The sequence below is a fragment of the Mobula birostris genome, chromosome 3 (assembly GCF_030028105.1).
Source record: "Mobula birostris isolate sMobBir1 chromosome 3, sMobBir1.hap1, whole genome shotgun sequence".
Taxonomy (NCBI): domain Eukaryota; kingdom Metazoa; phylum Chordata; class Chondrichthyes; order Myliobatiformes; family Myliobatidae; genus Mobula; species Mobula birostris.
Genome location: NC_092372.1, coordinates 222,827,640 through 222,842,071, shown reverse-complemented (window position 1 = coordinate 222,842,071; position 14,432 = coordinate 222,827,640). Strand labels below are relative to the sequence as shown.

At 42.1% G+C, this 14,432-nt stretch overlaps 1 protein-coding gene across 4 annotated transcripts in view; it reads left to right on the top strand.

Annotated features, from left to right (window-relative positions):
• Positions 1–14,432, top strand: part of ctdspla (CTD (carboxy-terminal domain, RNA polymerase II, polypeptide A) small phosphatase-like a) — a 277,323-nt gene that overhangs the window by 166,883 nt on the left and 96,008 nt on the right. For all 4 annotated transcript variants that reach the window (XM_072254209.1, XM_072254206.1, XM_072254207.1 and 1 more), the window contains exon 2: positions 5,428–5,582. In XM_072254209.1, coding sequence (XP_072110310.1) covers positions 5,428–5,582 — 155 coding nt within the window. The remainder of the gene's footprint in view (positions 1–5,427; positions 5,583–14,432) is intronic.

The following is a 14,432-nucleotide window of genomic DNA, read 5'->3' as shown; positions in this document are numbered from 1 at the left end:
ATTCATACATCAAAGTTGATGAAAACATAGGATTTTATGCCGTGTGTATTTTACTACAAGGGCCTCTGAAGTTTGATCAATGCTTTTGGAGCATTTTGAAATATGCAGTTAATTTATATCCAGGACTGCTGGTTCAACTTCTCAGCTCTTAATCAAGTGACCCTTTGAAAGCATTTTCCCTTCCCTTCAGCTTTATTGAGTGTTCCTTTTGACATTTATTGATCCCGACTTGGATGGCAGTCAGCTAGCCTGCAAGGATGATCTGAACATATTGTGTACAAAGAAACACCCTCTGCTGTTGTCTGCTCTGTGTTGAACCAAAGCCCCGGGCCGCCTTCTATTGATTCATGAACATTTTTTCTATCCACCAACCTTGTCCATACCTTGTACCCTTACAAAAGGAAAAGTCTGGAACTGGAGTCTCTAAGGCCGTCCTACATTGAATTCAACGCTGCATGGCAATTCCTGCGATGCCACTGGTGCCAAACTGTATTGGTCTCTGCCATTCCTTTAGATTCATCAGCTTCATGGAGAGGGTGAGGGGGACGTGCTGCATGACCAACAGCTTGCTCTCCATTCTCATACTGGCTTGCGTCATGTCACATAGACAGCTGGGACACAATATCCATGGTTGACCTTGACCATTGGAGGCCTTGGCCTGAGCGATATCTCCAGCACTGGGTATATCTAAAGAGGAAGTTGATCGGTACTTAGTAAGGGTGTCAAGGGTTGTGCAGAGAAGGCAGGAGGATGGGGTTGAGAGGGAAAATAAATCAGCCATGATCGAACGGATGAGCTGCCTTCGTGGGCCAAATGGCCTCACTCTGCTCCTCTGACTGATGGTCTTTTTGAATTTAGATTGGGGGGGGGTATAGCAATATTTTGCTGTTGAAAGTCTAAAACTTTTGCTGCATTCCAGTCAAGATGGCTGTGAGCTGCAGCCTCTGTCGATGTTGTGCCTCAGACTTCGTTGTTGTTTTTTTTTGAGCTCTGTTGGGATAGTTTTGGGAAAAGCACCTGGGAGTTTAGGGGTCAGGTTAGCATTTAAACACAGGGATGAGAGGTAGTTAGAGATCGGGGCAGTAAATGAAGAGTCTGGGCAGGGGTTTGAGTTCATATGGAGCGAACACGAAGATTAATAAAGCTGAACAGGGATGTTAACCAGAGGTCGAAGGTTGAAGTCTGAAGTCAGCAAGTCCGGAGGTCGGGGGCCCAATGTCTGCAAGTCCAGAGCCAAGGACTTGCCAAGGTTGGAGGGCTGGAGGTGGACCGTCCTGGGATTGGAGGCCTGTTGTGTGTGTGGTTGGGAGATCTTTCACTGCGTCTTGGCACATCTAACAAATAAGCCAGCTATCAATTAGTGATTATTCTATGTTGGAGCTCCAGGTTCAGAAGATAAATTGGCTTGGGGATAATCTTACAAACTTCATTTTGGCTGTGTTAGAATAGTGTGCTGCAATTGATTTGAGGAAGTGGGTGTTTTTTAATCTACATACTCAACATAGTACAGGAGTTTGATTAGAAAATTTAAAGGTTAGTTTATTTGTCATGTACATCAAAATATTCAGTGAAATGCATCATTTGCATCAAATCAAATCAGCAAGGGTTGTTCCGGGGCATCTCCACAAGTTTCGTCACCATAGTTTCACTTCCAGTACCAGCATAGCACGTCCATAACTTATTAACCCTAACTTTGTCTCTGGACTGTGGGAGGAAACTGGAGCATCCAGAGAAACCTATGCGGTCATGGGGAGAACGTACAAACTTCTTACAGAGAGCAGTGGAAATTGAACCTCAATCAGTGATTGCTGGCTCCATAAAGCTTTGCGCTACCTCATGCTCAGTTCTGCTTCACACGTGGAAACGATGTAGAATGGCTGCAGAAGGGTTCGGAGTGCATTTATTATCAATGGATGTGTACTGAATACAACTTTGAGATTTGTCTTCTTGCACGCAGCCACAAAACACAGAAACAAAATAGTACCCCTTTAAAAAAAAAACCCCACGACAAAGACTATCAAACATCCAGTGTGTGGGGGGAGAAAAGAACAAATCATGCAAACAGTAAAGTAGTAAGCAAATAACCCACAGAACGTGAACCACAGAGTCTCTTAGAGTTAATTAGTACTAAGGTGAGTGAGGCCAGTCCGGGAGGCCAGTGGCTGCAGGCCACAGGCCACAGCCACACAGCCAGTTCAGAACTTATGGTGAGTGCCGACGGTTGCAGGCCGCGGTTGCAGAATCAGTTCAGTGCTGAAGTGCCGTGATCAAATCACGCAAATAGTTTTTAAAAAAGTAAACAAAAACATGGAGCGTGAACTGCAAAGTCCCTGAAAATGAGTCTACAGCTGTAGAGCCCGTCCAGTGCTGAGCCCAATGGCTGCAGGATAACAATACTCCTGAAGGTCTGGAACTTTCTGGGTAGTTCTGGAGTTGAGCTGGCACCTAATGACTGAAAACTGTTGTGGCGATATTTTCATAATGATGAACTTCAATAAAAAAAATTACAATAAAAAAGAAATAGAAAGCTAGGCAGTAAATCATAAAAGGATTTGATAGAATAGGTGTACGTAAGAGATTGGGATTAGTAGCCACTAGGGCAAGATGGTCACTAAGATAGACAAAATGACATTAAGGAATATCTTTATCCATTGAAGGAGAAGTTGTGTGGAGCAGTTATGTTGAATTATCAAGGAAGCTGTGTAATATCACTAGTGAAACTGGAATGGTGGGGTGGGGGATATGCTAATTGAGTGAGATTACTGGAGGTGGCCTGTGTAAAGAACAAGCACCAGAAACCAGCTGGGCTGAATTTAATTTGCTGGTGGGTTCAGTTAAACTTTTGGAATGTGGTTGGACAACAATCTGGATTATCCCATGATGACCAAAAGGAAATTTGTGGTCTTGGTTAGTCAATTTGAGGACTTAAAACATTTCCCAGCAGTTTATTATGATGAATCTCCAGCAATGCTCGTGTGCATTTGGACAAGATCATTTTTACATAAGTAATGGAATGGATATCTGAGTTGGGATAAAGTAGACAATTCTACAAAGTACCAGCACTTTGTAACAGCATTCTAAACCTCCTCAGCTGAATAACCATACAGGTGATAGAAAACCCTGCGTAATTCTTAAATTTTACTGGGGCAAGTTGGGATAAAGTAGACACAACTCTACACAGTACCAGCACTTTAAACCTCCTCGGCTGAATAGCCATACAAATAATTGAAAACTTTGTGTAGTTCTTAAACCTTCCTGATGTAAGTTCTTCCTGTACTACAAGTCTCTTCTGAACTAATATTTCCAAGCTGAGGCACACTGATAAATCTACTCAAAGCCACCACCTGGAAGGACTAGAGCCATTGGCAAACAAAGAGAAGACCTGCAAATGCTGGAAATCCAAGCAACACACACCAAATGCTGGAGGAACTCCGCAAGCCAGGCTGCATCTATGGAAAAGAGTACAGTTGATGTTTTGGGCTGAAATGACAGCTGTACTCTTTTCCATATATGCTAGAGCCACTGGAGTTGTTATTTACAAAGCAGAAAATCTTGAAAGAGAAAATTAACATATATTCAATGCCATGCAGTAAATAAGGAGAAATTGTTTCCAGTGGCAAAGGGGTTATTAAACAGAGAAAACAGACTTAGTTGGCAGAACAACTGGAAGCCCCATCCAGTTATTATGATATAGAATGCACTGACTATCGGTGGGAGTGAAAGCAGATTCAATATTTTTCAGAAGGAAATTGAGTAAAAACTTAGAAATTTTCTTGGGGGTCATACAGCATGGAAACAACCATGTTGACTGAGGTGCCTTTCTGATCTAGAACCGTGTGGCTGCTTTTGGCCCTTACCACTCTAAACATAGAACATTACAGCACAGTATAGGCCCTTGGGCTCACAATGTTGTGCTATCACTTTAACCTATTCTAAGATCTATCTAACCCATTCCTCCCATATGGCCTTCCATTTTTCTACCATTATCTGCCTATGACGCTCCTGTGTACATACATCTACAAATGCCTCTGGACGCATCTTCAGTGATGTTCCTGGAATTATCGGGTGTTTCGGGTCTTTCAACATCATACAACCTCCTCCAGGTGACCCAGCCGGGGCTGATCAGACCCCAGCTTGCGTCCAGATGGCTAGCTACTTATGACTCCACGGTTACCCTCTTTTGAGCCACAGCCATCTTGAGGCCCTCTCTGCCGCATCGGTGGTACAGCAGATGGCTCCCCTCTTCCTCTCTCCTCAAATTGCTGAAGGCTCTAGCTAAGGAATGGGCTGTGAATCCCCTACAATCTACCTCCACTGGGAGACACCTCGCTCTCCATCCAGCCTGCTGACAGTTGCTGACCAGTCCTGCATACTTGGAGAGCTTCCTTTCAAAGACCTCTTCCAAGCTATCTTCCCATGGGACTGTCAGCTCCAGCAGCACCACTTGCTTAGTAGACTCAGACACAAGGACAATGTTTGGTTGCTGGGTGGTGGCTGCAATAATGGTTGGGGAACTTCAGCTGCCATTCGGGGTCCACCAACAGCTGCCAGTCCCTTGCAGAGGTCAGGATGCCTGCAGATGTTCTTTTGGCAGGTATTGGCTGCTCCCCAGCTCTGACAAAGGCAATGGTCTGCTTGGAGGGTCGAGACCGCTTTGCCCACTCACCTCCTGCGCTGATGGTCTTCAGGACCTGATCATGCCTCCACCTGTACCGTCCCTCACCAAGTGCCCTTCTGCAGCCGCTGAGGATGTGCTCCAGGGTTCCTCACTTGGAGCACAGTGGGCACGCAGATGACTCTGCCTTGCCCCATGTGTGCAGGTTTGATGGTATCTGACTCTAACTACCCCTGGCCTCACATTCTATGCATTCACTACAGTTTAAAAAAAACTCTCTAACGTTCTCCCTATATTTTCTCCAATCACCTTAAACCTATGCCCCCTGGCATTAGCTATTTCTGCCCTGAGGAAAAAAATCTCTTTGATATTCATGCATCAGTCCAAATGTCCTTAAAATGTAATTATACCTATCTCTGCCAATTTCCCTGGTAGATCCATGTACCCACCACCCTCTTTGTAAAATCCTGTGCCGTAGGTTCCCCTTTAAATGTTCCTCTCTCATCTTCGCCCAATAGTTTTAAACTTCTCTTCTCCGGGGAAAGAACTATAACCATCCTATTCATCCTTAGCCTTTTGCCACAGGTCTGAGCAGTTTTAACTAAGTGACAAGCTTTGATAGCTTTGCAAACAGGAAGACAAATACTTTGCCTCCCTTCTGGATTTTTAAATTACTCACTGAACTGTAAAGCAAAGGAAGGAGTTATATTTAATCGGGTAATGAAACTAAGGATAAGTTGCAGAATTCTGTACTAAATACAATACCATTATTTTCCTTCAGCTGAATTTTGTTTTCTCCATTTTGCTTTCAGTTTCTCAGAGTGGCCTCAGCTTGAAAAAGCAGAGGAGTCGTAGCTTTTTCAGCTCGTTCTTCTGTTGCTTTCGTGACTACAATGTGGAGTCAAATAGCAACAGCAGCAGCAATGTCCAGTCCCCGGCAGTGGAGGAGAATGGGTCGATTGCTAAGGTACGTACTGCTCTGTTAACGTTATGAAGAAAAAATTATGTTCTGCTGGAATCTCTCATGTAAATCTTAATTAATAGTTTATTCATTCTTTTGCTTCTAAGTGAAAGCAGGATTTTAATCTTCTGACAGGGAAATCATTTGTAGGCCAAAATGATTTCAGATCAGAAATGCAGCATAAAAAAACTGAAGAGGAAGTGAGTGTTAGCAAAGTTCCTCTTAGCCAAGCATTACCAGCTACATGCTTTATAATTCTCCAACGTCCTCTGGAACATGTGAGCTAAAAGTTGCAAATCATATTAATGTATATCATTTAGCCAACATCGCAAAAGCAGGCCATTAACAGACCTTGGAAGCTTGGCTGTCTGTAGCTAAGCTGCTTCGGTCACCTGCATAACCCCAATGACTGTTATCAGAAGTAATTTATCAGTTCAAGTACAGACTGAGTAAGCGTAGGAGCTTTTCAGATCCGCTGGATGCCGTTTCTCCCATTGTGATTGTACCAGCAAAACTCCTTGGTTAGATAGCCTTACCGGTGATAGAAAACCCCGTGTAATTCCTTGTGTAAGTTGTTTCTACACCGCAAGTCTCTTCTGAACTATAGTTTCTAAGTTTAGGCACGCCACTAATTAATCTGCACTGTATACTTTACAGGCCATAGTATTTTTTTAAAAAATATAATCAAGGGTCAAAGTCTAAAAGCAGTACTTACGACTTTATTAAAACTTGTTCATAGTTGGTGAGGGGGCAGAAGTGGAGAGGTAGGGTCTTAATTTTGTATATAATTTTATCGATGTAATTTTCTACTTACATGGAGTGTTGTATTTCGAATGCTTAGATGTTTAGATTTCTATTCATCTACATCCATCAGGATCAATTGAGGGCATCCAGTTCCCTTTGATTTGTTCCCCCTGTTCAAGCTGCTGTGTTGCTTCATCTTTCTCTGGAGTTCTCTGCACTTCTGCCTGTTGTCTTTCGTAGTATTCCCACTGCTTGCCAGCCACTGCCCCCCCCCCCACCTTTTTTGTGCCATTGCAATATTTTAAGATTGTCTTTCATGTGCTCAGTAAAAAAAGATGTACCAGCACTGACCTCTGAGGTAGACCATCAGAAATCCATCCTTGTTACTGTGTTAGTTCTTCTGCAAAACACATTGAAAAATGTGGCATGGATACCGATCCTGTGTTCTTTTTAAGCCCATCACCTCTACTGGGATCAGGCCGCCGATAGCAATTTGCCAGAGTCCTTTGTCCTGGGCGAAGATCCTTCCTCTCCCAGGGATGAGGTCTTTGGGGCTTCTACTGGTGTTTCTGTAGCTCTGGGTTTTCATGGGATGGGGTTGTTAGCCCCATGCTCACCCCCCCCCACCCCCACACAGCTGGGCTTGGGACTGTCCATGGCGGAGCTGTACTGCTCCCGGATTGCCTGAACTGGAATATAATCATAAACCAAATCAAAGATTTAAGTCACACTACAATTACTCCCATTCTTTCTCTCTCTATTTAACTTTTTTTTTTACTTAATACAACATTTTGTCTTAAATTTATTGAAAGAAGACTCTTATTGCAGCCCTCGTCAGCAGCATAAAGTGACGCTAGACACAGAAGACATACAGGAAATGTAGTGGTTGGGCATGTGGAGGGGTGAGTTAGTGGTGGAGGTGTTGATTAGCCTTACTGCTTAGAGGAACTCAATGTATTAGAGTTTGGTGGTCCTGATGTGGATGCTGTGTAGCTTCCTCCTTGATGGGAGTGGGACAGTCCAAGAGCTAATCAGAAAAGTTAAGTTTCTCTATAGATATTGCTTGACCTCCAGAGTATTTCCATTATTTTTAACTTATTTCCAGAATTTGTAGTAATTTTCTTTGAGATTCATGTCTCTAGATTTCTTATTATATATGCTGGCACATCATCTGTCAGCATCGATCTTCATCAGTTACTAAACAGTGCACCAGGAAAGGAACAAATTAAGCCCCACTAGTGTAGGGCCTAGAGAGTAAAGTACAGTGGATTCCAGTTAATTCAGACACGTCAGGACCAGTACAGTTTGGTCCAATTAGGCAGCTGCACCAATTAGCTAAAGTTTCATGGAAATAATTAAGGTATAAAAAAAGACAAACTACTGTTTAACTGAGTACACCAAAACATAAAACTAACCAAAAGGAAAACAAGAGAGCGGAAAGATGAAACATTATCTGTTTTTACTTTAAGCAAGGCGCGTACGTATCACATGATGGCATAATAATGTTTTCCATTTACATACTTCTACAGAACCGGCAATGCAATATTTAATCAAACAATATATTTAGAATATTACTGAAATATTAAATACACAAAACTCCTCCCTTCTTGGGTATAAACTTCAACTCAATGGAGAATGCATCTCAACTTAGATATACAGTATACTATTAATTCAACTATTACCGACGACGTCTGAAGGCACTTGAAAAGTTCCATCAACGCTGTGTTAGAAACATCTTAAATATCAGCTGGGAAGATAGAAGAACCAACGTCAGTATGCTAAATGAAGCAAAAACAACAAGCATTGACGCCTACGTCATCAAGAACCAACTAAGATTGTGTTGTTCAGATGAAAGACGAACATCTGCCCAGCTTAAAGAAGGCAAACGTAAAAGAGGCGGACAACAGAAGAGATTGAAAGATGGCTTAAAAGCCAACATGAAGAAATGTAACATCGACATCAACAATTGGGAAACCAATGCCAAGGACAGGAAACTCTGGCAAGCCATCACCCGAGAAGGAACAGCAACTTTCGAAGCCAACAGGTGTGCAGAATTAGAAGCAAAGAGAAGGAAATGGAAAGAGAGGCAGCAACAACCAAAGTCCGATCTGCCATCTGGAACTACCTGTCTTGAATGCGGAAGAATTTTCAAAGCCAAGATTGGACTCGTAAGCCACCTGAGAGCCCATAAGTAGATCAACAGAACGAAGACCATCATCCTCAACCTCGAGGGATAGCCACGACGACGACAAATTCAACTATTATATACAGACATCCACAGCATAGTGAGTTGACCAGTGGTGTAGTGGTATCAGCACTGGACTTCGAGACAAATGGTCCTGAGTTCAAATCCGTCTGGCTGCTTGCATCCTTTCGATCCGTGCTGGGTTAAGTGTTGGGCTGGCAACTCAGCCAAAAAAATAAGTCAAAATGCTATGGAAGAGGCAAAAATGCCACTTGCTATATCATAAGGCGTGAAAAGGAAGGGCAACAACAGCATAATAAATTTTAAATTGACCCATTCAGCCTTAAAGACTTAATCACAGTGGAGGCTTTCTTAATCTTGTGGGATAATGTCTTTCTTGACAAAGGGAATCACTCTTCTCGGCAGGTGAGAGTTGTGGCTGTGGAACAATCTCGGTCTCTGGGGTTCCTCCGTGGTGGTTATAGGAGTTGACTCTAGGACTGCAGAAAGTGGTGGTGACAGGTCTCGCCATCTTTCTTCTCTAACAGTTGACTGCTTTCCACAACTGATCGATGTGTCGTCTCCAGGTGATAATAGATGTGAGCTTCAGAATCAGAATTGGGTTTATTATCACCAGCATGTGACGTGAAATTTAGCAGCAGCAGTTCAATGCAAGACATAATCTAGCAGAGAGAAAAAAGAAAATAATAAAAACAATAACTATAAATGAACAGGTAAATCAATATACATATATATTACGTATATTGAATAGATTAAAAAACATGCAAAAACAAGAATATTAGATTTTTTTAAAAAAATGAGGTAGTGTCCAAAGCTTCAACGTCCATTTAGGAATCGGATGGCAGAGGGGGAGAAGCTGTTCCTGAATCTCTGAGTGTGTGCCTTCAGGCTTCTGTATCTCCTACCTGACAGTAACAGTGAGAAAAGGGCATGCCCTGGGTGCTGGAGGTCTTTAATAATGGATGCTGCCTTTCTGAGACACCGCTCCCTGAAGATGTCCTGGGTACTTTGTAGTCTAGTACCCAAGATGGAGCTGACTAAATTTACAACCTTCTGCAGCTTCTTTCGGTCCTGTGCGGTAGCCTCTCCATACCAGACAGTGATGCAGCCTGTCAGAATGCTCTCCACGATATAACTATAGAAGTTTTCGAGTGTATTTGTTGACATGCCAAATCTTTTCAAACTCCTAATAAAGCATAGCCCCTATCTTGCCTTCTTTATAACTACATCAATATATTGGGACCATTCACTGTGTAGATTAGTAGTTCTGTCTTTAATCTTTCCAAGTACCCACTTTTGATCTCCTCTGTAGTCCCTTGCCAAGACTGTTTGTCCAGGAGTGAAACTTGAACCTCCTTGTTTGAGAAACCTTCAATTTGTCTCAGCTGTTTGTCCTGCAGACCATATAGTCTATTGTCTTATATTCCTTCTGAGATTGTGTTTGAGGAGATCCAAATTTGAATGCAAGGGATGACCCAGGAACAGCATTGCTGGTGAGTTGTTGTTGTAGTGTGTGTTGCATTGCAATATGCAAGGAGGAACTTGGTAAACTTCTGAATCAGTGTCTGTGTAGTGTGTTCTGCTGACATTGCTTGCAGTACGTTCTTTAGACTCTGGGCAAACCTTTCTTCTGGAAGTGTTGGCATCCTGAACAGTATATGACAAGCTTCACTGAACAAAGTATAATGTATGAGTACAGTGATGTCACCATTTCCTTTGCATATTGGAGAGCCAGCTCACACTGTTGTCTGTTGCCATTTCTCTCTGATCTGTAGTAATGAATTCAAGGGGTGAAGCACAGTAGACAGATTTAACTGGAACCTGTTAGAGTAATTGACAAATCTAAAAAGGACCACAGCTGTGATGAGTCCTTTGGCATTGGGTCATCCACTACTGCTTGAATTTCTTCAGTACACTTGTGTAATTCTTGTGCATCTTGTGACCATTGTAAGTGAAGCTTAGTTTAAAGGATTCACATTTAACGCATCATACTCTGAGCCCATAATCTTCTGATCTTTTTAGTACTGTCTTGAGATTTTGGAACTGTTCTGTGTCATCTTTACCGGTAACAATAATGTCATCCAGGTAACACTGAGCGCCTGGACACCCTTGTAGCACCTTGTCCATAGCTCTCTGCCAGAGTGCAGATGCTACTCCAAAAAGAAGCCTATTATAGTGATAAAGTCCTTTGTGAGTGTTTGTGGTGAGAGACACTTTGGACTCTTCTTCGATCTCTGTCTGAGGATAGGCATCAGTGAAGTCTTCTTTGCTGAATGGTTTTTCTCCAGAAAGGTTTGTGAAGATATCCTCTATCCTGAGCAGAGGGTATTGATGTACTTGCGGTATTGGGTTGATGGTGACATTAAAATTTCCACAGGTCCCATTCTTCTTGGCTATTGGGACCACTGACATTGCCCAAGGGCTCCACTCGACCTTGGAAAGAAGTCCTTCAGTCTCAGTGCAATCTAGCTCAGTGGCTGCTTAATCATGGATGGTGTAAGGAACCGGATGGGCTTTGTAAACCTTGGATTTGGCATTTTCATGTAGCACTATTTTCCAATGCCATCCTTGACCACTGCAGTGGCATTATCTGGTATCTTTCTTAATTTGCTTTCAGTTTTCTTTATTACAGTGAATGTGATATGCAAATAGTGGATGGATCTCCAATCAAGTTGTAGTTGTCTTGACCAGTTACGACCCCATAGTGCCAGCCCTCTTTTTTTTTACCACATACAAGCCCGATGTGGCTTATTGCTTGTTGCATTTCACTGTTATGAATGCCATTCCCACAGGCGTTATCTTTTCTTCAGTATAAGTTCTTAGTTGGATATTTGCAGGTATCAGTTCAGTACTTTTGAAATGCCATTCACTCATTTTGTGGAATGACTGAAACAGCAAATCCAGTGTTTAATTTCATTTTAATTAATTTGCGATTCACTTCTGGTGTAAACCATATTGCTTGTCTATTGTTGGTTTTCACATTTTAAATCTCAAGGTTACTCAGTCTTGTGTCGCTCTCTTCAGATTTTTCATCAGCTTACAGAATAGTGCTGTTTTTGAAACTGTATTTTGACTTTATGATCTTTTTCTCTTCCATGTGCAGTCTATTCATTTTTATCTGCCCGGATTGCTCTTTGTATATGTCCTACTTTGTTGCATTATCTGCAAGGTTTGCCTTTAAACCTGCATTGTTGTGAGCCACAACAGTAATACAATTTGTTCAGCCAAGCAGGTTTCTGTTTAGACAGTGCAATTTTGTTCACGCTTACTTTCATTCCTGACTGTAACTCAATTGTGCCTCTGTCTGCTGTTTCCATTGATGCAATTACTTCAACTATCTTTTTAAATGTAAGTTGTGCCTCAGTTAGGAGTTGTTTTTGAATGCTATGTTGTTAGATTCTAAAAAGTAAATGATTTGTCAGTGCATCATTGAGCCCATCACTGAATTTATATGCTCAGGCAATTTCTTCAATTCAGCTATGTATGCCGAAATGGACTCCTTTCTGATTCTGCTTATGAAACCTTAAGTGTTCTGCAATCAACAATGGTTTTGGTTCTAAATGTTCCTGTGTTACATTCACAACATCAGCAAAGCTCATTTTGGCTGGTTTGGTTGGAGCAGTGTAATATCCAAGCAAACTGTCCAATGCACTTAGCAAAATTGGCATCCACTTTTCATTGGCTATTTCAAATACTGCTTAATTCACTCAGTATATGACCCAGTTATCCATTGTGCAATGAAACATGTCTATCTCTTCCATGTAGCCAGCCATTTCTGCTTTTTATTTATTTTTTATCATCACCCAGTACTCACTCCTTATGAGCCTGCGAATTCTTCTATTTTCTGCTCAAATGTCCACAGAGGAAAAAATTCAAACGGGCGAAGAACGCAGGACTGAAAGTGCTATGTTTAAATATGCGTAGTATTTGGAATAAGGTGGACGAACTTGTGGCCTAATTAGGGATTGGTCGATATGACGTGGGCATCATTGAGTCGTGGCTGAACAAAGGACGTAGTTGGGGGCTCAACATCATACAAAATATACCTTGTATCAAAAGGACAGGCAGTAAGGCATAGGTGGTGGTGTGGCTCTGTTGGTAAAAGATGGAATTACATCTTTAGAACGAGGTGTCATAAGGTCAGAGAATTTCGAATCTTTGTGAGTGGAGTTCAGAAACTGCAAGTGTAAAAATAACATGGGAGTCATATGTAGACCTCCAAATAGTACCCAAGATGTGGGGTTGAGATTGCAAAGGGAGCTGGAAAAGACCTGTATTAAGGGTAATGATGCAATTGTAATGGGGGATTTCAATATGCAAGGGGATTAGGAAACTCAGGTTGGTGTCAGATCACAAGAGAGGGAATTTGTTGAATGCCTATGAGATGGCTTCTTAGAGCAGCTTGTGCTTGAGCGTACTTGGGGAACGGCATTCTTAGACTGAGTGTTGTGTAATAACGCAGATTTTATCAGGGAGCTTAACATAATGGAAATCTCAGGAGGCAGTGATCACAATATGATTGAATTCATACTGTAATATGAGAGGGAGAAGGATAAGTCACATGTATTAGTATCACAATGGAATAAAGGGAATTACAGGACATGAAAAAGGAGCTTGCCCAGGTGGATTGGAGGAGGATACTGGCGGGGATGCTGGCAGAGCAGAAGTGGCTGAACTTTCTGGGAATGGTTCACAAGGTGCAGGATAGATATGTTCCACAGACGACTTAGTTCTCAAATGGCAGGGGTAGGCAATCCTGGCTGACAAAGGAAAGTTGAGGACTGCATAACAGCCAAGGAAAGGCCAAAAGTGAGTGGGAAGTTGGATGACTGGGAAACTTCTAAAATCCAATAAAAGGTAACTAAATAAGCTATAAGAAGGAAAAAGATGAAATATGAGGGCAGACTAGCCAATAATATAACACAGAATACCAAAAGTATTTTCACTTCTACATAAAGAGTAAAAGGGGGGGGGGTGAGAGTTGATATTGGACCACTGGAAAATGATGTTGGTGAGGTAGTAATGGGGGACAAAGAAATAGCAGGTGAACTTAATGGGTACTTTGTATCTGTCTTTACTATGGAGTGTGCCAGAGGTCTGTGAGTGTCAAAGAGTAGGAATCAGTGCCATTGCTATTACAAAGGGAAAAAGTGCTAGGCAAACTCAAACAGATGCATTGGTCATGATTTTTCAAGAATCATTTGATTCTGGCATTGTACTGGAGGACTGGAAGATTGCAAATGTCACTCCACTCTTTAAGAAGGGAGTACGGCAAAAGAAAGGAAATTGTAGGCCAGTTAGCCTAATCTCAGTGGTTGGGAAAGTTTTGGATTCTATTATTAACATAGAAATCTACAGCACATTACAGGCCCTTTGGCCCACAGTGTTGTGCCAACCAACATACTCCAGATACTGCTTAGTATTACCCTACTGCCTAACCTTCTATTTTTCTAAGCCTCCATGTATCTAAGAGTCTCTTAAAAGACTCTGTTGTCTCTGCCTCCACCACCATTACCGGCAGTGCCTTCCACACCTGCCACTGTATGAAAAATGTACCTCTGGCATCCCCCCTGAACCTGCTTTCAAGCACCTTAAAACTATGCCGTGTTAGCCATTTCAGCCCTGGGGGAAAAACCTCTGGCTATTCACATAATGCATCTCATCATCTTGTACACCTCTATTAGTCACCTATCATCCTCTGTCGCTCCAAGGAGAAAAGGCACAGTTCACTCAACCTATTCTCATAAGGCATGCTCCCAATCCAGGCAACATCCTTGTAAATCTCCTCTGCATTCTCTCCATAGTAATCACATCTTTCCTGTAGTGATGTACCAGAACTGAACACAGTACCCCATTAAGGAAGAGGTTTTGGGGTACTTGGAGACTAATGATAAAATAAGTTGAAG